The 24,871-nt window shown below is 37.9% G+C and overlaps 2 protein-coding genes and 1 long non-coding RNA gene across 3 annotated transcripts in view; 2 read left to right on the top strand and 1 right to left on the bottom strand.

Annotated features, from left to right (window-relative positions):
* The window catches only part of LOC311295017 (uncharacterized protein), a 69,579-nt gene extending 53,529 nt beyond the window's left edge, over positions 1 to 16,050 (top strand). The window contains exon 6 of the mRNA XM_084416187.1: positions 15,796 to 16,050. Within this exon, the coding sequence (XP_084272313.1) occupies positions 15,796 to 15,812 (17 nt within the window). The 3' untranslated portion in view covers positions 15,813 to 16,050. The remainder of the gene's footprint in view (positions 1 to 15,795) is intronic.
* Positions 1 to 24,871, bottom strand: part of LOC311295061 — a 262,848-nt gene that overhangs the window by 171,888 nt on the left and 66,089 nt on the right. The window lies entirely within an intron of this gene.
* Positions 1,119 to 8,087, top strand: LOC311295019 (uncharacterized protein). The gene is made up of 7 exons (XM_084416190.1): positions 1,119 to 1,224; positions 1,577 to 1,888; positions 3,531 to 3,842; positions 4,048 to 4,353; positions 4,511 to 4,801; positions 6,427 to 6,483; positions 7,923 to 8,087. The coding sequence occupies exons 1-6, from the start codon at positions 1,167 to 1,169 to the stop codon at positions 6,480 to 6,482; spliced, it is 1,335 nt and encodes a 444-aa protein (XP_084272316.1). The 5' UTR covers positions 1,119 to 1,166; the 3' UTR covers position 6,483; positions 7,923 to 8,087.

Genomic DNA, 24,871 nt, shown 5'->3' on the forward strand with positions numbered 1-24,871 from the left:
TCATTTATTTTATGCAAGGATGCAAAAGACTGATGCGACACTTGTTTAGGTTGCATCTCTGTATTTTTTGCATAAAATTAAATGATTTACAGACCAATAACGATTTTATATTTAAAATAAAATGCACACAAACCTGTATTTTACCGTTTAAATGCACTAATTCAATGTCACTGAGAACTGCTCTCTCCTGAAGAGGATGCAAAAAGCCCTCGATAAATAACTCAACCGCTGGGTTGTTACAGTTGACCCAGGAGCTGGGTAACACAAAAAAAACACTGAAAAATATCCCAAAAAGACTCAATCCAGCACAGGCTTGAAAAAATAACCCAGGATTTTTTTTTTTTACTTTCTATTTCAGATTTTTTCAAAAGCTCTACTTTTGATAAACTTGGTTGCTCTCGATGTTTCTTCCTCGTCTGCTTGAATATCTTCATTCACCCTGATTTATCTCTATTCTCATGGTTTCCAGCTCGTCTGCCTGTCATCAGGTAAATACAGAACACCATACAGATTGTGAAGTTGGACAAGAAATGCTGTGATAGACAATGTTACATTAAAGTAAATATATGTATGTTGAATAATATTTAGAAAAGAGACTAAAGCCAGTTGAACTAGAGGAGCAAATGAGAAATAAACCCCCACCAGTATCTTGCAGAAAACAAGCGGCGTCTGTAAACAGCAAAACATTATCTGTGTATTGAACCAAACAGGGAATGATGATTTTGAGAGTGACCTTGGTACCAGATAGTCTCAGTGAGCTCGTATTATGATTTACACATGCAAAGATGATTCAAGCATTTTCAGACCTTTAGAAAACTCTTGAAAACGCTAGTATGGATGGAGATACATTATCAAGCCTGTTTATTTCTGCTTGATTTACACTGGTTTGGACTTAAACTTTGTTCACTGCTTGTGTGTTTTGCCTTTCTTCGGAGAAGCTGTTTGCTGATCGCATGAACTTTGCCTGTTCCTGGTTTTGAGTTTTCATTCAGGGCCAGAATTCATTTGAAAATGAAGGATCAGCAAAAGCTTGTTGATTTTCGTGATGTAAAAGAGGATGGACGTGAGAGGTTACACAACCAGATAAATATCTCAGTTCAGTCTTTCAGATCAATCTGAGTGTTTCAGACATTAAGAGTTACTATTGTGGGCTTTTCAGTGAACCGATGAAGAAAATGTTTCTCAAATTAGTTTTGCTCTGTTTGTGTTTGTGGCGTCTGGATGGTGAGTTTTAAATGTGTTTTTCTGCTTTCAGTTGTTTCTGTTCTGATGTGATAAATTACTGGTTAAATTAGTCAGAAAGGATTAACATTCACTGTTTTCACTGTTATTATCATATAAAAACAAATAATGTGTGATTTTGCTGAGAGAAAACACTCTTATTTGAGATTAAAGTCACTTGATTATATAAAACTGTTTAACTATTTCTCATTTTCATTCCTCATCTTTTGTCTTTGAACTGCTGCAGAATATTTTCACATCACATTTACACGATTAAAAGTATTTTAGTGAAGCTTCATCAAACCAACATCAAGTGATTTTAAAGCTTTAATCTGTGAAAAACTCTGTTCTTCAGGAGTGTTTGGTGAAGATTTGTTTGTGAAGGAGGGAGATTCAGCCTCTCTAAACTCTTATCTTACTGAAATAAAGGATGATGATGTGATTCAGTGGAGGTTTGGATATGAAAACACTTTAATAGCTGAAATCAATAAACGGGCCGACAGAATCACTGTATATGATGATGTTCCTGATGGGAGATTCAGAGACAGACTGAAGCTGGACAATCAAACTGGATCTCTGAACATCACAAACACCACAACTGAACATGATGGATTTTATAAACTACAGATCAACAGTGAGATCAAGGGTTTCAGGCTCTATGTCTACAGTGAGTAAACCTTTTGAGTGATACAATCCCACATTTGGGATTTGGAATGTTCAGTGATGTCACATAACTGTCAGATTCAAACTCTTCAGACAATTTGAACTGCGGCGCAAACAAACATGGCGGCACCATCTCACATTTGAAATCATTATATATATATATATATATCACCTACCTCAAATAATCTGTAAAATGTAAAAAAAAAAAAAAAAAAAAAAAAAAAAGAGGGATCCTGGAAAAAATCTTTCTGCAAATAATATTTTTACAGGCCATCCTGATAACCATATGTTCAATACATTCATTCATAATTTGCATGCATTCCTATGCATATGAATATGAATCAAGTAAATAAACCTATATGTCAATTCTAAACGGCTTTTTTTTTTTTTTTTTTTTTTTAGTTTATAATCTCTTTTTTTATTGTTTGCATTCACTCATGCATCTAATCATCAGACCAAGTCTGCAAAACTGCAAGCATCATACGCTTTACACTCAGTTTGAAATTGAAAAACAAACTTTTTGCAAAACATATATATATATATATTTATTTACATATATGTATTTATGAATGCATGTACAGTATGTGTGTGTGTGTGTGTGTGTGTGTGTGTGTGTAGAATATACACAAACACACACATATATATATATATATATATATATATATATATATATGTTTATTGAATGTACATACAAGCCACAATATAAACAGTTTCACAGCAGCTTCACAATAGAAACAAATTCAAAACAAATTCTCCTGTAAAGCTGCTCTAGAAGCCAATAGAGTGATTATTCAGCTCAAGTCACTTCAGTGTTGACTCAGTTTAGTTCAATAACTGTAACAGTCATCAATTATGCATATATACTGTATACATGTACATGTGACAAACTCCTGCACACTCACTGCAATGAACAAGCAAAAGAGAGTGGAGTAGTGTTTTACATTTTTCACATCTGTGTGTAGTTTGGTGTGTATGCGGCTAATCATTTGATGTTTGTGTGTAGAGTTACTACGCAAAAACACCATTTTTGGAAGAGTTTGATTTTGCAAGAGCTGTCTGATGTGTTGCATGTTGGGTGCGTGTTTTGTGGTTTTGTGTGAGTTTCCAAAAAACTTGAGCCATGGTTTCAGAAATTGTGTGTAAGCAATTTGAAAAACTGTTATACTACCGTCAGTCGTTTAACATTTATAATATTAATATTAATTTAGCTATTTCTTACCTCTTTTTCAAGTGAAGCATTGCACTGGAATATTTATTGTGAAAGGTGCTGTAAAAGTATTTTGAATTACTTGATTGTTTTTGGCATCTGGTTGGTAAGTTTTAAATGTGTTTTAGTAATTAGTTATGACTTTAGTTGTTTCTGCATCAGATTCACTGTTAGTTTCTCTAAATGTTGGATCTATAAAACACTGAAGCTCAAACAGCATTAGTTTCAGTGTGACGTGATTCTCGTCTGAAGTAAAAGTGTTTTCAGTGTTTGTTGTGTGGATCGGACCAATGAGTTTTATTCAAAATAATCTCAAATATATAATTATTAATCAGTTTTCTAAATGTAAATTTCAAAGTGTTTATATTAGTAATCCATCATAAAGTTATTTAAAAGTCTATCATTTAAACAGAAGAATCTTGCTGTGTTTGTACTTTAGGAGAGCTTGTTGATGGAGACAGGGCAGTGTCCGTGAAGGAGGGAGATTCAGTCACTCTAAACTCTCCTCTTACTGAAATGGATTTTGTTGAGATTCAGTGGAGGTTTAAAAACACTTTAATAGTAGAAATATATAAATGGCCCTACAGAATCACTGTATATGATGATGTTCTTGATGGGAGATTCAGAGACAGACTGAAGCTGGACAATCAAACTGCATCTCTGACCATCACAAACACCACAACTGAACATGAAGGAGGTTATCAACTACAGATCGACTTTAAGAAGATTGATTTCTATCTCTATCTCAATGGTGAGTTAAAAAAAAATATATATATATATATATATTTACACCTGGTTTTTATGACAAATTTTAAATTAATTCATATACCATTTAGATTATTTTTGTTCTTTTAGGATAGTTTAAATTTAAGCTATTTAATGTAATAAACCATTTGTGACAAACCCTGTGTCGGTTTTTTTTTTTTTTTTTTTTTTTTGTCTGTTTGATGATACAGTTGAAATATCAGTGATGGAGGGAGATTCAGTCTCTCTAAACTCTGATCTTACTGAAATGAAGGATGATGATGTGATTCACTGGTTTGGAAATGAAAGCACTGTAATAGCTGAAATCAATAAACGGGCCGACAGAATCACTGTATATGATGATGTTCTTGATGGGAGATTCAGAGACAGACTGAAGCTGGACAATCAAACTGGATCTCTGACCATCACAAACACCACAACTGAACATGCTGGAGTTTATCAACTACTGATGTTTTCAGGAAGATTGTCATCAAAATCATTCAGAGTTTCTGTCTATGGTGAGTAGAGATAATTTATCCTGTGCTTCAAATATTCTTCAAATATTGATTTGTTGAATCAATTTAGAGATGACAGACCATATAAAACTCACTTAACACACTGAACCGAATATAAGATGGTTTATTAGATTTGATCATATTTCTGTTTATTTTCCAGCTCGTCTGCCTGTTCCTGTCATCAGCAGAGACTGTTCATCATCATCATCTTCATCATCATCATGTTCATTGGTGTGTTCATCAGTGGTGAATGTGAGTCATGTGACTCTCTCCTGGTACAAAGGAATCAGTGTATTGTCCAGCATCAGTGCGTCTGATCTCAGCATCAGTCTCTCTCTACCTCTGGAGGTGGAATATCAGGATAAAAACACCTACAGCTGTGTGCTGAACAATCCCATCAGCAACCAGACCACACATCTGGACATCAACACACTCTGTCACACATGTGCAGGTACGACAGCACTGATATTAGCATTTATTTATGGAATATTTTATTCTGATTGGTCAATCGCTGCATTCACATATTTTCTGATAAATGTCGTCGTCCATAGCAACGCTGTATTTCAGACCACACATTCGGTTTAGGTGCGACTTTCTCTCGTATCACACCACAGACGTGCGCTCTCTTGATTCATATGTGCCGATCTATAGACCTTATTCACATCAGTGCCATCTTTGAATTTTAATGGGAATGAAAGCGAGGCTGAGGGATACATACTCTTGACATCTCTTCAGTGGGTTGTACTGTTATTTAATATGTTTTTGGATTGTATTGCTAATGAAATACTTCAAAAATATCCTTCCAAGAAGTTTCAGTAGACAAAAAACTCCAGACATACAGCTTTTTCCAGCTGATGCCATTGAAAACACGGTAAAGGCCTCATTATACTTCTGCGTCGGACCTACGCCGGAGCCTATACGCCGTAGGCACCGTGTTGGTTTTAATTTATACTTCTGTGTCGTTGTCCGCGTTGACGCGCACCTAGGGAGCGTGTGAAACCCCGAGGGAGGGGTTCTGGCAGACCAATCACAGCGCTTGTGTCCGCGTAGAATTGACGCGTTGTTACATTTTTGGAGAGGTGCACGTCAGGGTACGCCGTAGGGTACGCGCGCTACACACAGCCTACGACGTAGCTACGGCGGCAGTTCGACGCAGAAGCATAAAACAGGCTTAAGTCTATTGCTTCCATACCTGTCATGGCGCTGCTCTGAATAAGGTCTATAGTGGGTGTGGTTTAGTTATTTGGAGAATCTTTAAGCAGTGAAGTGGCCTCTAGATGGGGTCTGGTCATGTGCAATGAAGCACACGGGTAGACGGCATTGTTTTGTCTGATGATTTTTTTGTACGGCCACGATGACGAGACGCAGATGTAAGCACTGATAAGGGAGTCGGCCATTTTAAGTGCTCATAATCAATCACATAATCCTTCCAGTAGTGACGGGCACTTTCTAAACACTCTTTGTGAAGCTTTGAAACTTTGTGAATCATTTGTTTTGAACCTGTGATTTGGAGCATGCATCAAACTTCTAAAGTCACGTGATTTTAGAAAACGAGGGTTCATTACACACCATAACTGTTTGTAAATGATTCAAAATTTCAATGTTTCAACAAGGAACTCATGAACCCATGAATGAACCAGCGTCCATATATAATTTTTACCTGATTTATAATCAATTTGAACTGTTCTTTCTATGACAGGTTCATTGTTGGTCTCTCTAAATGTTGGTTCTATAAAACACTGAAGCTCAAACAGCATTAGTTTCAGTGTGACGTGATTCTCGTCTGAAGTAAAAGTGTTTTCTACGAAATGAATAATTTCTCATATATTTTTACACCGTTATTTCAGAAGTATTTATAAAACAAACAAAACACTTACTCATTTAAGACCACATACACAATTATTGAATCACTTTCTTTTTACATTATCGTTTTTAATTAGTCTTTCATTTGATCGTTTTAGTATGACATTCACCTCTCTGACAGTGTAATCTTGTTGAATTTGTTTATTAAGCTGATATCTGTCTTTTATTGTAGATCAGATTGACTCATTCACTCTAATGATTGTCTCTTTTTAGAAGCTACAACATCAGACCCACAGATTCCTTCAGGTCCTTCTTCAAGTTCTCCTTGAGGTTCTGCAAACTAGCTCACAAACTTGTTGATCATATTTGGCATTGTGCAGTATATTATGTGTTGTTGAATATGTGTTTTCCAGAGTCACTCTTGTTGGTCTTGAGTTTTAGAATTTCTTAACAAAAGAAACACTGTCTCATATCCCAAAATACTCACTGACTCATATCCCATAATACTCACTGACTCATATCCCATAATACTCACCGACTCATATCCCATAACACTCACCGACTCATATCCCATAACACTCACCGACTCATATCCCATAACACTCACCGACTCATATCCCATAACACTCACCGACTCATATCCCATAACACTCACCGACTCATATCCCATAACACTCACCGATTCATATCCCATAACACTCACTGATTCAAATCCCACAACACTCACCGACTCATATCCCATAATACTCACCGACTCATATCCCATAACACTCACAGACTCATATCCCATAACACTCACCGATTCATATCCCATAACACTCACAGACTCATATCCCATAACACTCACCGATTCATATCCCATAACACTCACTGACTCATATCCCACAACACTCACCGACTCATATCCCACAACACTCACTGATTCATATCCCACAACACTCACCGACTCATATCCCATAATACTCACCGACTCATATCCCATAACACTCACTGACTCATATCCCACAACACTCACCGACTCATATCCCACAACACTCACTGATTCATATCCCATAATACTCACCGACTCATATCCCACAACACTCACTGATTCATATCCCACAACACTCACCGACTCATATCCCATAACACTCACTGACTCATATCCCACAACACTCACCGACTCATATCCCACAACACTCACTGATTCATATCCCATAATACTCACCGACTCATATCCCACAACACTCACTGATTCATATCCCACAACACTCACCGACTCATATCCCATAATACTCACCGACTCATATCCCATAACACTCACTGACTCATATCCCACAACACTCACCGACTCATATCCCACAACACTCACCGACTCATATCCCACAACACTCACCGACTCATATCCCATAATACTCACCGACTCATATCCCATAACACTCACAGACTCATATCCCAAAATACTCACTGACTTTTATCCCATAATACTTACGACTCATATCCCATAATACTCACTGACTCATATCCCAAAATACTCACTGACTTTTATCCCATAATACTCACCGACTCATATCCCATAATACTCACTGACTCATATCCCATAATACTCACTGACTTTTATCCCATAATACTCACCGACTCATATCCCATAATACTCACTGACTTTTATCCCATAATACTCACCGACTCATATCCCATAATACTCACCGATTCATATCCCATAATACTCACTGACTCATATCCCATAACACTCACTGTTTTTCTCCTTTGACTCTGTGTTTGTGTTACAGGAATCTGAGATGACGGAGGTGATTTACACATATTTCACCACAGAACAATCATCAAACTCTGTGATTCTGTTTCTCACAAATGATGATCTGATCACAACAACTGCATCTGGCTTTACACTATTACGGTTTCAGATATAATAATATAATAAATATAATCTGATTTGTTGTTTTATTTTGTCATTTATATTTCCTCTAAGTGATCTTTGAGGTCATTGTGATCCTGGATGATAAATACTGTAGATTTCCCAAGACTGTTTTAAATATTTAGTATACCATGCTTTATCCTCCATATGTGTCTGTTTGTGTTTATCAATAAAGTTTACTCACTCTGAGGTTCAAGAGTCTCTCCATGTTTTATGTTAAAATTACTATATTGTTGTATATGTATGTATATTATTTCCTCTTTCGGAAAGTCATTGAAATGCTAACGTGGATTTTGTTTTCCTGTTTGATTAAATGAATACACAAAAATGTGTTAGAGATGTTGGTTCACTAACATGTTGACTAAAGTGTGTTGTTACAGTTATATAGCCACCATAGTATACATCTAAACTATGAGGATCATCATACTTGAATTTCAGGAAACATTGATCCAGGCCTCTACACTTCTCAGTTTCTTCAGAAGAGAAGGCCAGGGTAAACTCACATGTGTGTCAACTAGAGTTTCAAAAGAGTTATTTTGCTCAGATATGGCAAAATACCAAAGTAGGATATGTAATCAAAAAAACAGAGATCTTGTTATAATCTCAACAAAACATCAAATTTTCCAAAGACCAAATGCAAATTTCTCTAAATTAACAATTATAGATTACTGTGTTTGCTCATTAACAGTCACTGATGAATTTTGTTGCAACAATGCAGGCAAGCTTTATAAATGTTATTCAGGGTCAAAATGGATGCTGCAACGGTTTTCTCCTATGTTTTATCTGTACAGAAATGTGGTTAGATCTGTTGGGTGGATAAACAGCTTCTGCTGAATGTTTGTGGAGCGTTTTACGATAAACTCCTGCACGTACACTTCAATAGTGCACGCTTTCACTGCGTGATGTACCCTATTTTAATGCAGTGTAAATTCCCCCAAAAATCAAGATATGAGGATAAAATCTGGAAGACCTTTCATATATTTTTTATACTTGTGTCACATGACAGAGTTAAGCAATTTCACACGAGCAAGAGTGCTTTTTTCCAGAACATCAGCATGATTGCAAATGTGATACTGGTTTTTGCAACAGTTCAACAAACAAGTTAACATTGAGTTACATTTTGGACATAATATTATGTTTCTGCTCTTTTTCACAACGAATATAATTTCAAATAAATCCACAGTCAATGATTCAAAGACCCATTATTAAATACAGTCACTTGCATCGTTCCTGAAGTTAAATGAATGATTCAGTGAGTCACTCATTCAGTCACCGCCTGCATCTGAAATTGCATACTTCCCTACTATATAGTAGGTGAAAAGCAGAATGTGACAAAAGAAGTATGTCTGAATGCACTGTACTACTTCCAGCGAGATTCTTAAGTGTGCATATGATGGATACTTTACCATCCCATGAGGCCACGGGAGAGGATTTGTGAATGGCAGTAAAGCGACACAACTGATGCTGGTAGGCCACATGATAATGACAGCATGGTGAATGAAGTACGTCTGGATTACTTTCATACTATAGAACATCCTTTCTTAACGGTAGTGAAGTTATTGCTTATTCAAAATGAAGTACCTACTCAGGAGTATGCAATTTCAGAAGCAGCCACAGACTTGCCACCACATACTGGTGGTTTCAGTTTCATATTTAAAGTATCATTTCATTTTTAAAATAGGTTTTATGTTTCAAGTTGTATTCAAAACAATATCATAACATTATTTGTGCAATTCCAGTCAGCATGCACGTATGCCACATCTGAGCTGCATTAAACAGGCTGTCTTCTGCAGTGCAAAGATGGATTTTGTTGATACTGATTTTATTTGATTGGTATCAATCCTATAGTGTTTTGTTATTCTAATTAAAAAAATGTATTAAGTGTAAGACTTTTACATAAATGTTTGGGCATTTAATGAGGGGAAGAAATCCCTTTTAGATGTAAAAATGGCCAAAAAATGTACAAATCAATTTAACCATAGTGGAAAAGTTCATTTCTATCTCTGCTGCAAACTATTCGCACAGAATACGAAAAGCTTCGGGAGTCAGCTGTCCATGAGATATTCGATATGTTGAACAAAAATTTTAACAAAATCTAAACAAAAATCTAAACAGGTTATTAAAGTATGATTAACAGCTCACTACACACCAGTAGATATGTAACAAAAGATAAAAGGTAGGTCTTGTGTTCCCCTTGTCTTGTGTGGACTTTTGTTTTTTCCTGTCTTGTTTTGTAGCTCTATGTATTTTTTCATGTTGATTAAACTCCCCAGGTGTATCTTGTTTTCTCATTACCTAAGCTTGTTTGCCCCTGTGTATTTATAGCCCTTGTGTTTCACTTGTTTCTTCTTCAGTTGTTTTACATGTAATTGTTGCTTCTGTGATCCTTGTGGTTTTGTTCCTTTGTTCCTTGAGTTCTTTGTTATCTATTTACCTTGTGTTACTTTATTAACACATTTTGACCCTGTATTTAGATCCTCACCTTCACCTGCTCTCTCCGGCACATTACAGACACTCAGATGTGACACTTCATGTACTTCATCATAGTAAACTCAGAAATATTCTCAGATCACCAAGTCAGGCAAATGTAGTGCTTGTCAAGTCAAGTCGCCTTTATTTATATAGCACTTTTTACAATACAGATTGTTTCAAAGCAGATTTACAGTGATAATAGGAAAATAATGCAACAAAGATTGTTTTGGCTGTACAGCAGATCTAGAAGGAAATGTCATTGTCCAGCTTAAGTGAGTTCAGTGTTTACAAGTGTGTCAATGCAGGAAGATTATTATTGCTGTTTAATATTATTTAGCTTCCACGTAGACCAGGACTTTAAATTAGTATAACAAGCATATCAGAGTGCAAAACCATAACAAGAGTAGTGCTTAACTCAATGTCTCTGTGGAGCATAGCAGATGCACATGCGTGTTACGTGGTCAGTCTATAGTGTTTCATCACCATCTATCAGCCTAGCTTTTTTGCGAAGTCATATGAATGGAGATCGTTTTGACAATGGTGTCGTCTGTAAATGGTAAACTCAAAGGAAAAATGTCTCCACTTTAGGCATATCATTGTCGGGTAAACATACCCTGAGAGTGGGAGAATGAGTGTGGAGGTGAGTGCAAGAGAGCAAGAGAGTGCAGCAATGAGGGAGAAGCCGGCCAACCATGACACCCCGCCCCCGCCCCCAGCTGATGACCCTATACGCAGAACATACGAGTCTCTTTGGGTTCCGATATGTTGAGCAACTCAAGATCTCATGGAACGCTAGAACAGGGATCGAATAGCCATCTGAAGTGTCAGCAGAACAGATATCATCAGGAGAATCGGTTGATTGACTGAGGTCTTGCATATAGGTGGACGGGCGGAAGACTCTGGTATTTGCGGACTGATGGATATCTGCCTGAACTACTGACGTCAGGATTGGACACCATGGCAGGCCGGGCAAGACAGGAGATCAAGATACAAAAAGCCCATGAGCGAATATAATGGCCAAAATTAAGGAAGTGAGAACAGCCTCCATAGTTAAGGTGAGGGGGCTTGGGATGACTTCTAGGACAGAACAGACTGAGCATTCATAATCTGCCTCCCTGGTCAAAATGGGACAGATATTGTGTCTTGACATGGCTTCTATGGCCAACCGTGAATAGTTAAATATCTCAGGGAGGGTCTTGTAAGTTGATGCAAAATAGGTACAAATGTCTAGAATATCTTCCTTGGTTATAACAGAACGGGCTGTAAACTTGGAGATGGTTTTCCAGCCCAAAACAGGACTGATAGAGTCTTTGGGAAAAGCTACAGTGACAGATACAGGACAGGTAGTCAACTCTGGAAAGATCTCCTTGGTCAACAGAGAATAGGAAAGGCCATCTCCTTGGCCATTCCTGGGCAAATCAAGGATTTACATTCGGCTTCCTTAGCTGCAACAGGAAAATAACTCCAGAATGGCGACACACAACTCTGACTCGACTCTTGGCCAAGTCAGGGGACTTTATAGCGACCTCTCCTGTCGAGATAGTCAATGAGTTCAGAGGTGAATGAAGAAGCGATGTATACCGTGATGGCCTTCCTGGACATAACTAAACGAACGCTGCTTTAAAGGGATCTGAAATAGATGCCATCACCTCAATGAAAACTGGTGAGATGTGTGCAGCCCAAACACACATAAATGGCAGTAGCCATCACAGATAGAGCAGACGACAGAAGCAATGACTCTTGGCTGATTAGCTCAGAGCTGACACTGGACTGAATATCCCCGCAGGACACTCGGAGGAGAACCAGTTCGTCCTCCTCGTCCTCCTCTTTTGAGCTGGGGATAGTGTGGTGCTCAGAATGGCGTCTGTGAAAGATTCTGGACTGAGCTCCGGGCCCGAAGTGGACTTGTAATGAATCTCTGGGGTCTGAGTGGATTCTTGACTGAGCTCTGTGGATTGAGTCGGTATTTGACGGAGAACAGAGGCTGGAGCAGGCCTTGACAGGAACATAATTTTGGACTGGAAAAGATTCATGGACTGAAGCAGACTTGTGGACTGGCATGAAACTGAGGGACTCCTTATTTGAAATGGACCGACTTAGATCTTGATCTCCTAGCCCTTCGGATGGACATGATGGGAAAATCCTCTAATTTAGAAGCAAGCCTAATACTCACTGGAGGGGATCTCTCCAAACTGGGCTTGGCTGACTCGTCCTGACAAGATGGTGGCTTGGCTCTGATGGTTGTTACCGGTTTGGTGCTGGACGACGAGGACTGATGCATGGGAAGGGATTGGCTATCGGAGAATAGCTGCTTAGCGGCATCATTATTATTCATCTCACTGACTTCACCAACCATAAAGGGAGAGCCATGAATCCACAACACCCAGTCTAGATATTGCCTCAGGGAGAGGGTCGGATTTCCCGGTGGTATCAGTTGTAAAAGGTGTAAAAAATCCAATCCAGAACAAATCCATGAGAGATTGGTCATCCCTGGGTACTAAATGGCAGTACTGGACAAATTCCATCACATACATCTCAATAATGTGGCCATGATTGATGGAGAACAGAATATCAGAATATCCCATGATTCCATCTCAGCCAATCGGTGGTCCATGCTTGAAGCGAAAACCCCCACAGTGTTCATGTTAATCGGTCTGGCCTTCTGTAACAAAAGAGAGACAAGGTAGGTCTGGACACAGTTTATTCCACAGAAGGACACTCAGATAAGACACTTCATCATAGTAAACTCAGGAATATTCTCAGATCAAATGTAGTGCTTGCACTGAGAATGAGTGCAGAAACCAGTGCAACCATGACAAGACACAGATATCTAATATAACATTTCACTCTTCTGCTATTAGTTTTCATTCAGGGCCAGAATTCATTTGAAAATGTAAGATCAGCAAAAGCTTGTTGATTTTCGTGATGTTAAAGGAGACGGATGTGTGAGCGGAAACTAACTGAGGTTGGGGGAGGATTCACACACAACCAGATAAATATCTCAGTTGAGTTGTGTTTCAGATCAATCTGAGTGTTTCAGACATTAAGAGTTACTATCGTGGGCTTTTCAGTGAACCAATGAAGAAAATGTTTCTCAAATTAGTTTTGTTCTGCTTGTGTTTGTGGCGTCTGGATGGTGAGTTTTAAATGTGTTTTCTGGTTTCAGTTGTTTCCTTTCTGGTACCATGTGATAAATTAGTGGTTAAATTTCTTAGAGAGGATTAACATTCACTGTTATTCCCATATATAAATAATTGAACTGTGAGATAATGTTTGATCTACAATCAGTTATTAGGGATGGATTTAATCAAATACAATATGAAGCTCAAATACCAAACAGCATTAATTGTAGTTGTAGGAAAAGTATATGTTGTTTATTTCTCTTTCATTTATCATTCTATGTCGTTGTACTGTTGAAGAATGTTATTCATTTCACATTTTAATGATTACAAGTATTTTAGTGAAGCTTCATCAACCAATATCAAGTGATTTTAAAGCTTTAACCTGTGGAAAACTCTGTTCTTCAGGTGTGTTTGGTGATGATGAAGTGAAGTCAGTGTTTGAGGGAGATTCAGTCTCTCTAAACTCTGATCTTACTGAAATGAAGGATGATGATGTGATTCAGTGGAGGTTTGGAAATTAAAACACTTTAATAGCTGAAATCAATAAACAGGTCGACAGAATCACTGTATATGATGATGTTCCTGATGAGAGATTCAGAGACAGACTGAAGCTGGACAATCAAACTGGATCTCTGACCATCACAGACACCAGAATGAAACACACTGGACTTTATAAACTACAGATCAACAGTGAGATCAAGATTGTCAGTCTTACTGTCATTGGTAAGTCAAATATTTTGATTGACATGTTTTATTTTTTAATCCCCACAAGATTTTATTATTAGTTCAAGCTTCATTTAGCTGCTTTTGTGCTTATTATGTGGTTTAATGATTTTAGTCATTTCAAATTTAAATTTCAAATGTTTACTTTAGTTAACCATCATACCATTGTTTAATAGTCTTAATTAGTGACAAACCCTGTTTCTGTTTGTTCTCTGTTGGTGATACAGGACTGAAATTCGTATCAGTGATGGAGGGAGATTCAGTCACTCTAAACTCTGATCTTAATGAAATGAAGGATGATGATGTGATTCAGTGGAGGTTTGGAAATAAAAACACTTTAATCGCTGAAATCAAAAAACGGGTCGACAGAATCACTGTATATGATGATGTTCTTGATGGGAGATTCAGAGACAGACTGAAGCTGGACAATCAAACTGGATCTCTGACCATCACAAACACCAGAACTGAACATGCTGGAGTTTATAAAGTAAAGATCCTCAGAAATGTAATCATTCTTTTCAATCTCACTGTCTATGGTGAGTTAAATATCAGTTTCACCTCTTTTATTTAGTACAGCTTTGCAGTCGTTCTAAAGTCCTATCATTTAGATGTTGTTTTAATCTTAAAATGACTAATTAGCCCTGTTTTTTTTACATTTATAGCATCCAGGTTTATATTTAACTTTCTATTTCAGATTGTTTTGAATGCTCTACTTTTGATAATCTTGGTTGCTCTCGATGTTTCTTCTTCGTCTGCTTGAATATCTTTATTCGTACTCATTCATCTTTATTCTCTCATGTTTTCCAGCTCGTCTGCCTGTTCCTGTCATCAGCAGTAACTCTTCACACTGTTCTTCATCATCATTATCATCATCATCATGTTCATTGGTGTGTTCATCAGTGGTGAATGTGAGTCATGTGACTCTCTCCTGGTACAAAGGAATCAGTGTATTGTCCAGCATCAGTGCGTCTGATCTCAGCATCAGTCTCTCTCTACCTCTGGAGGTGGAATATCAGGATAAAAACACCTACAGCTGTGTGCTGAACAATCCCATCAGCAACCAGACCACACATCTAGACATCAACACACTCTGTCACACATGTGCAGGTACGACAGCGCTGATATTAGTGTTTATTGACTGATCTGATCTCAGTTTGATGTGTTTATTCCTCAGACTCTGTCCACTGTTGTGGTCCTACTGAAGCTGTGATCCTATTGGTCCTCTCTGCTCTGGTGGGCGTGGCTACTGTCATCATTGTGGTTTATAAGATCAGATCCAGAAGAGCTGAACGAGATCAAGCACATATATACACATTAGGTACATGATTGATGATGTCATTTCTCGCAAACTGATTTTGTATGCATATTTGTGATAATTATTAATTTATGGCCCTATATGTTTATCTTTTTCAGGAAGTATTGAAGTCTAAAGCAGAACGCTGAACTTTAAAGGTTCTTTAAGTGTGTTTTTGTTCATCTATTGTTATTGTCATGATAAATACTGATGATTATTTGTGCTTGTGCTCTCTTTCAGTGTCAGCTTTTTTTTAAATCCTATTTGAACGGCTTTGTATATTCTTCTCTTAAATACCAAAAAGTGACAAGTGTAAAGTGAATGGAGAAACAGATCTCATTTTACTACTACTGTATATTTTCTGTATGTATTTTGCTTGCCTTTATCAATAAAGTTTCTCACTCTGAGGTTCAAGAGTCTCTCCATGTTTTATTACACTTCAATTTAGTTCAGCATTGTTCCACGCATAAACTTATGATTATTAAAACATTATTTTAAATTAATGTTATAATAATACTATTATTAACTCATTCATTTTCTTTTTCTTTCTACAATAATAAACAAACAGCTTCTCCTTTATCCTGAGAAAATACTGATTTGGGACACATTACAATATACTTTGAGATCACAGTGAAATACATAAACACAACATATAGATGCTCCATTTCCTCCAACAGGGAACGATAAAGTCTTTAAATCTCTAGTGTGATTTGTCTCTGTGGTCTCGTCTGAGGAGCAACACCTCCATCTAGTGGCTCACCCTGAACTCACATGTTATCAGGAGTTATTTACTCAGTCTCTACTGTCACTGACTCGACTAGTTCTGTCTGATTGGTTTTGCTGTTCAGTTTTGCTGCGTTCCAGTCCAAAATTGTCATGCCCTTCACTCGCTAACTTCCCTCCGTCTCGTTCACTCGGATGTACGTCATTGATTATGTTGCACGAGTGCCCACTACTGGCGGAAACTGCAATGGGCTGAACTGGAACGTCCTAAGCCCTTGATCACTTGGAATCAGCTGTGGAGGTGATTTATTAATTACATTTTGTTTCCCTTTAAGAATTTGTTCAATGCAGCATCAAAATGTATATAGGTGTGTTTGGGTTGTTTTAAAAAAATATATATAATTCATATATCATAGAGTTGTTTGTTGTGGTGGTGGTGGTGATTAGACGAGATATGTGGTGATGTCACAGTCGTACTGCATTGTTGTGGGAATTATAGGTGCCTTAATTGTACATATGAAGTAGACTCACTCCCTCGGTCAAAATCGAGGGAACGAGGGTCTGTCCATATAAACTTCCCTCGTTTACTTCACGAAGTGGTACGCACTTCAAAATGGCGGCATTTCCCGAGGGGAAGTACTTATAGCAGGGTTCACCAATCTCGGTCCTGGAGGGCCGCTGTCCTGCAGAGTTTAGCTCCAACCCCAATTAAACACACCTGAACCAGCTAATTAAGGTCAGCATACTAGAAACTTTCAAACAGGTGTGTTGGAGCTGGTTGGAGCTAAACTCTGCAGGACAGCGGCCCTCCAGGACCGAGATTGGTGAACCCTGGCTTATAGGGTGTTCGCAAGTGTCTGCAAGTGTATATGTTCGCAAGTGTCTGTCTAAAAGTGGACTGGAACGCAGCCTTGGAGTGTCTTTGCTTTCTCACTAAAGAATTCCTTCACAAACCTGGCATTTCTTTTATATTGTGAACACAGCATTTCTCTTATTGCACACAATAGTTTATGGAACTTGGTTGAATGTTCCATAGTTGTTGGTCTTTTCTCTTAGATTACACCTGACAGAACATGAAACACTCGAGGAAACAAACAAAATCGCTGAACTGTCTCAGCTACAATTAAATGTTTTGCAATAAGACTAAATGTGAATGATATCTAAGGTTAGTTGTTTTTCGGAATCGATAAGCAGAATTTGGAATCGTTACAATTCAAACGATACCCAACCCTACACCTGACAGAACATGAAGCACTCTTCAGGCTTGCTACACTGCCTCCCTCCACAAAGATCCTCGACCTCGAGGGAACGAAATATAACCGAAGCTATAGATTGTGAAATAAAACAGTTCTCTTTCTTAGTGTTTTTTTTAGTTAGCTTAGATAGTAGCATAGCATACAGCTATCCGAAATGATTAGAGATAACATTTTTTTTCACTATCTACGATATTTTTCGATAAAAAATATTCGATTACAAATATGGTACAAGCATAATTCCGTTTAAGAATTAATTATGACAGGTCATGCTTGTAATAAAAATAAAATAAAAAAAAAACGTATGTTATGCCTTATTGCTTATTTAACAATTAACAATGTCGCAAAACATACCTAAAAATCCAATTTCTTTCACTTTAACGATAGTTAAAGTAAATAATCAGGATGAAAATAAAAGATTATTACATAAATTAAAGTTTGATTGATTACATTAAGAATCGCGAGAACAGCTTTAGATCAGGCATACTACTGGGGTCCTAAACTGGGACTCAGCACTTCACCACACACCGGAAGTGCACAAGGAGTTAATGAAGTCACGGAAGGCACCTTTTTCGGTTACACTTTATTTCGATAGTCCACTTTAGACATTCTATACTAACTATAAGTAACTTTTCAACGACAAGTCAACTAACTCTCATTAGAGTATTAGTAGACTGTCTGTAGACTGTTAGGTTAGGGTTCGGGTTAGGAGAATAAGTTGACTTATAGTCAGCAGAATATCTGTTGGGGGACCAACACAATAAAGTGTTAGCAGATATGAAGCAGACAGTCTACTAATACTCTAGTGACAGTTAGTTGACATGAAGCTCCAAAGTTACTTGTAGCTAAAGTGGACTATCGAAATGAAGTGTTACCCCTTTTTCTGCCGAAAGTCGCTCCAGAGCCTTTTCCCCTCTCACTACCCTCGATGGTGGGGCAACCAAAGGATATGGGAATCCCTCAGGTCGAGCGTGCAGTTGCAGAATCTGAAGTCTTCATGATAGGCTGGATCCAAACTGGAGCTGACATGATAAAGATGTCCACTTTAGTTGTCCAGGAGCGACATGTCTGGTTAAACCTGGCTGAGATCACTTTCTTGACTCCCCCATCTTCCACGCTGGTCCATTGAGAACTTCGCCCAGCAGTTCTTAGCAGTACAAAAGCAGACAGAGGAAAATAGCACCGTTCACTAAAGCCACAACGTGGACCACCTGCCTCGCCCCCGCCAGACCCTCCAAGCGTCAGGCAAAGTGGCGTTCCTGAGACAAGAGACCCAGAGATGAGGAGATCTGCTCTTCTTTCCCCCAGTGGAGGGCCGGGGTTGAAGAATCCTTTGTCGAGTTTGTTTTTGTTTTATGTACCACCGGTCTCACGACTAAATTAAAGTCTCACGACCGGTGGTACCCACTTCTTCAACAAAAGAGTAATTTCCTCATTCTCTGCGTCACAAGAGGGTGCAGTTGACAGTGAGCGACGCTATGCCTTGCCACTCTCAGCTCCCTCTTCCATCGCCAGCAGTCAGCCGGGTGAGGTTTGAGGACGCCTTGCCTTCTCACGCACCCTCTGCCAAACCCTGGAGCCAGGTAAGTGTTGCACTGCACACTCAGACCCCACTCTGGGACATTGTGCCTTCTGGGTCTGCCCTCCACTAGAACTAGCGTTGTCTCAACAAATGCCTCCACCACCGGCTGGGGTGCCCTGTGCAACGGGAATGTTGCCTTGGGCTGCTAGGCAGGTCCTTGACTGCAGTGGCATATGCATTCACTGAAAAAAAAAGGATTTTTGCCGCTTGTTCAAATTGCTTTATTAAAATGAGCTTAAGCAACACAATTGCTATACAAATCAAAAAATTGATTGTGTTCAGTCTGCTTAAACATATGTAAAATTTAAGTTTACTTAATCCGTTTCTGTTGGATTACATGAATGATTTGTGTTGCATTAACTGAAACTGGGCGGTGCTTGTTAGTTCCCTGCATGCTTTGCATATGGCTGAATTAAGAGAGAATAAATGTTGAAATTAAGTGTTATTTTATTTTATTTTATTTTTGAGAAAAGGGAAATACTTCATTGTGTGTAATTGTGTTTAATGTTCAATTACATTGGAATTATTAGAACCATTTAAATTACAGTGGGTTACCATTGTGGAGAAGAGTGGAGCATTTGCTTAGACTGTGGACTGATTCGTCAGCTTTTGACTTAGCGGAAGGAGCATGTAATGGCGCTTTTCCACTGCATGGTACGGTACGGCTCGGTTCGGTACGGCACGCTTTGGCGCTTTTCCACTGCATGGTACAGTACAGTACGGCTCGCTTCGGCTCGCTTATGGCGCATTTCCACTGCATGGTACGGTACGGCTCGCTTCGGCTCGCTTTAAATGGTACCACCTCTGTTGAGGTTCCAAGCGTACCGTACCGATACTAAAATGTGACGTGAAAACACTGAAGATCACTGATTGGTCAGACAGAATCGTCACTACCAGTGTCATTAGGCTTGTTTGAGATGCGCCTTGCCTCGCCTGAAATGTAGCCGAGAGTAGGCGGCTGCAGTGAGGGGAGGAGTGAAAAAAGCGCAGGCAAGCGGGACAGTTCTCTCTTCTCGCAGTGGATCTGACAGCTGTGAGATCAAAGATGGATATCGCGGGATTCACGCTCGTGCACAGTGTTGCTAATAAACTGGATGTAATTCGAGTTCTGTTGCTTTTATATGAAAATAAATAAAATGAACAAGACACCCGAAGTACTTGTTATTTAATTCCATTCCAAATACATGTTTATCAATAATTTTTTCTTTAATACAGACATGTTTTTTTTTTTTTTTTTTTTTTTTTTTTATAAAAATTAAATTGCATAACCCAAAGAGATCGCACTGTCAGATAGTTTGGGAATATTCACACATAACGTATACACATAAAACATGATATTAGAGTTTTAAAATCAAACATTTCAAAAGAGAACAATACATCACAGTTGTTTAAACCAATGAGCATTAAGCTGTGTCGTCAGCAAGTCGTTTCCCATCATGCTTTTGATCAGCGCAGTCGGTGGACTGCAGACTGCGCCCGACTGCAGAATCCGACACCTCCGCCTAGCGCTCGCGAGAGATTTTTGACATACATCAGCATGACATCAGAGCAAGGCGGACCGCACTCGGACACATTTCTAACCGGCATGCATCTCGCGCTGATCACTGGTGATCGGTTCTGCGCAGATTTTGCTCATCTCAAACAAGCCTATTGTATTTGCGACACGAGACCATGCACGAGACAAACCCGCTAGATTCAAATAGCCAGTAGACAACAGCCAACGCTGTAGTTTCTGAGGGCACACACACACATATGTATATATATATATATATATATATATATATATATATATATTATTAATAAATGAGCAAAACTTATTTGAATATTTAATATTCAATTATTTTAATGATCACAATTAAAGTTTTAATTTTATTAAATTGAACAGCGCAAAATTCAGCATTCAATCAAATATTCAAAAAGACTTAATAATAATGTTATTTCTCTCTATAGGCGCGTTTACTACGAATATGGCGATCGTCAACTTCATCTTTGCCAGACACTGACAGAAAACACTATTTTATAAATAAAAATCAGTGCACGCGTCCCCGGATTTACAAATGCACATCTTGCTTGTTGCACGCACATTATGTCGAAATAACGAGATATTATGTTGAAATAACATTATTATTAAGTCTTTTTGAATATTTGATTGAATGCTGAATTTTGCGCTTGTTCAATTTAATAAAATTAGGCCTATATATAGCCTATATATAGGCTATACTATTAATAAATGAGCAAAACTTGGCCACAAAATATTTAATATTCAATTAGGCTATTTTAATGATCACAATTAGAGTTTTAATTTTATTAAAACGCGTGCACTGATTTTTATTTATAAAATAGTGTTTTCTGTCAGTGTCTGTGCATGGCAAAGATGAAGTTGACGATCGCCATATTCGTAGTAAACGCGCCTATAGAGAGAAATGCACATAATGGATTACATAAGAGAGTAGCCTATTTCTTTTTGTTTTGAATTATTTCGTTTAAAGACATTTCAAGCTTTGTGTATTTGAGGATGAGATGCGCTCCAGTTAACGTACAATGCAAGTGACCGCTCGGGCGCCTCAATGATTAAATTGTCTATTTTGCATCTTATTCAATCCAGGCAATTGTTTGATGAAAAAATTATTAAAATGAAGATACAATTTATACAAAACGAAATTCACTTTAAAGAAATGCTTTCTACAAAACAAAACTTAATGAAGTGGTCAAAATTATGTCTGACTCGCTCCATGTCTCTCTACTCGTGCTGTTCACTTTTCATAATCAACATAGGCAGATGGAAAAAAATAACATAACATTAACTAAATGCGCTTTTTCAATGGCAGTAGGCTAAAACAGTACATTAGGCCTAGACTCTCTATTTGTAAAGATTGCTGCACATTAATTTAATTCTGAATTTTGCACACACAAGTTGAAAGGCATTTGTTCAAATCAAGTTCACGGATAATTGTGCGTGCATTTATTAATCATTATGATACTAAAATCATAACAAAGTAGGCTATGCTATGTACAAAAAAAATCAGATGAGCCCAGAATATGAACGCAACGTTTAATTACACTTTAAGAATTTTCCTTCCATATAGGAAACCATTATAAGAACGTTTAATTTAAAAACATCCACATGCCGAGAATCAAGAGCACCATCCCCTGTGTTGTGCGTTTGAAATGTGGCGCGTTTACGATTATGTCATGGCAGTAGAGGCGGCAACTATAACGATCAGTCCCACCCAGTTTGAAGCGGTACTAACTGCAATGGAAAAGCAACCGAGCTAAAGCGAACCGAACCGTGCCGTACCGAGTCGAGTCGTACCACGCAGTGGAAAAGCGAAGCGAGCCGAACCATTCCGCGCCGAGTCGAACCGTACCGAGCCGAACCGTGCTGTACCATGCAGTGGAAAAGCGCCATAAATCTTAGCAATTAAGAAGCTAATATGTTGTATAGCTGGCTAATAGCTAGTTATAGTCTATCAATTCAGTTGTGTGGTACTGAAATAAATGAAATCTCATTGGATAAATAAGTATAACATTATGAGATGATCCAGAATGCTGCAGCTCGTCTTGTCTTCAACGAGCCCAAGAGGGCCCACGTCACCCCTCTGTTAATCTCTCTGCACTGGCTACCTCTCGCTGCTCGCATCAAGTTCAAGGCATTGACGCTTGCTTACAGATCTATCACAGGCTCAGCTCCCTCCTACCTTCACTCACTCCTACGAGCCTACATCCCCACCAGACGCCTACGATCAATCAACAAGCGACGTCTCGTGGTTCCATCACAGAAAGCCACAAAATCACTTTCCAGATCATTCTCATTCACAGTTCCATGCTGGTGGAACACTCTCCCCACCCTCATCCGGAATGCTGAATCCCTGACAACATTAAAAAAACAGCTGAACACCCATCTCTTCCATGAGCACCTAAACTCATAAAAAAAAAAAAAAAAAAAAAAAAACCTTTCCCTCAAAATCCCACTTATCATGCTTATGCTACTCTGAATAATGCCTGAACTTCGTATTCTGAACACTTCTTGCGTTGTTGTCTTTTGCCTCTTCATGATGACTCGCTTAATTTAGTCCTGATTTGTAAGTCGCTTTGGATAAAAGCGTCTGCTAAATGACTAAATGTAAATGTAAATGTAAATGTAAATGTGAGTAACAAAATATGGGAGCCTTTTAAAATTCACTTTGAGACTACTTAATTGGGTCACTTAAAATTACTTCATGTCATGATGTTGAAGTTGCATGATCAAATTATGTTTGTTTAACTTAATTGATTCATGTGGGACCGACGTACACTATTAAATCATGTAAATCCAACACACTTTATTTTACAGTGTTGAGTTGCTAGCAGTATTTCTTGCTCTCTGCCGTTTCTGCCTTTGCTGTGAGACAAGCATATACTGGACCAGACGGACAACACATCGACCGTTGTTTACATCCACTGTCAAGGTGGTCTGTGGCAACTCGCCCGCCATCTCCTCCTCTGGAATATCAGTGGGTATCAAGATATATATTTTTATGTCCACAGAAGAAAGAAACACATAGGCCTACAGGTTTATGACAGAATTTATTTTTATTACAGGTTTATTTGTCATAAACAGAATTATGACAAACATTTTTCTTTTCACAGGATATGAGGAATGTAAAAAAAAATGATCAGTTCATCTTACTAAGTATTTTTTAAATGCATAGAAACAGAAGGTTAATCCAAAAAAAAAAAACAAAAAAAAAAATATGGGACAGTCCGTACTCTGTTTCTGTTTCATACTCTGTATTTTCTGTTACATGGCAAGTTTAACCATAAAAAAAGAACTAAATAAAAAAACAGATAATGGTCATAAAGTATATAATCTAAGATATTTAATAAATTAGAAAAACAACTGTGAATATAAAACATGATTGTTACAAGCAATTGCAAGCAATATTGAACTCTCTCGATTGTAAGAAGACTCAACATTGAATACATTTAACTATAATTATTTGACATATTTGATTAAAGCAGATGCAAGTCAGAAAACAAAGGTTGTGTATGTGATATTTACGTTTACATAAAATTGCACTTGAGGTGCTATATTATATCCTTATGAACTTAAACACAGAATTTATCACAATGTACATAAAGACAAGATTTTTTCATTTTATCACAGATCTAAAACCAAAACTGCAATGAGACGAACTCTGCCTGTTTTGTCAAAACTAGTATTAAAGTTTTCAAAACAAGACCAAAGTCTTTTAACAGAGTTTCTGTTTCCACTGTTGTGGTTTTACTGAAGCTGTGATTTGATTGGTCAAAGATAGGGGCCCTTGGACACTTAAAAGACATTAAAATACAACAATTTCACTTGATTATAACAAAATATATATCTGGGAACAAATAATTAAGATCTTCTCAGAAATTACTTTTCTTTTAAATAATTTGTGTGTGTGTGTGTGTGTGTGTGTGTGTGTGTGTGTGTGTGTGTGTGTGTGTGTGTGTGTGTGTGTGTGTGTGTGTGTGTGTGTCCAATTTCTCTCAACAACAAACTAGTCTCAAGATTAAAAAAAAATTTTTTTAGTAAGTCACATACACCAGAAACCACATGTCAAGATTACGAGTCCAATCAGACCCGCAAACAGGTAGGATGAAACTATAAAGAAA

The sequence above is a fragment of the Rutilus rutilus genome (assembly GCF_951802725.1).
Source record: "Rutilus rutilus genome assembly, chromosome: 8".
NCBI lineage: Eukaryota > Metazoa > Chordata > Actinopteri > Cypriniformes > Leuciscidae > Rutilus > Rutilus rutilus.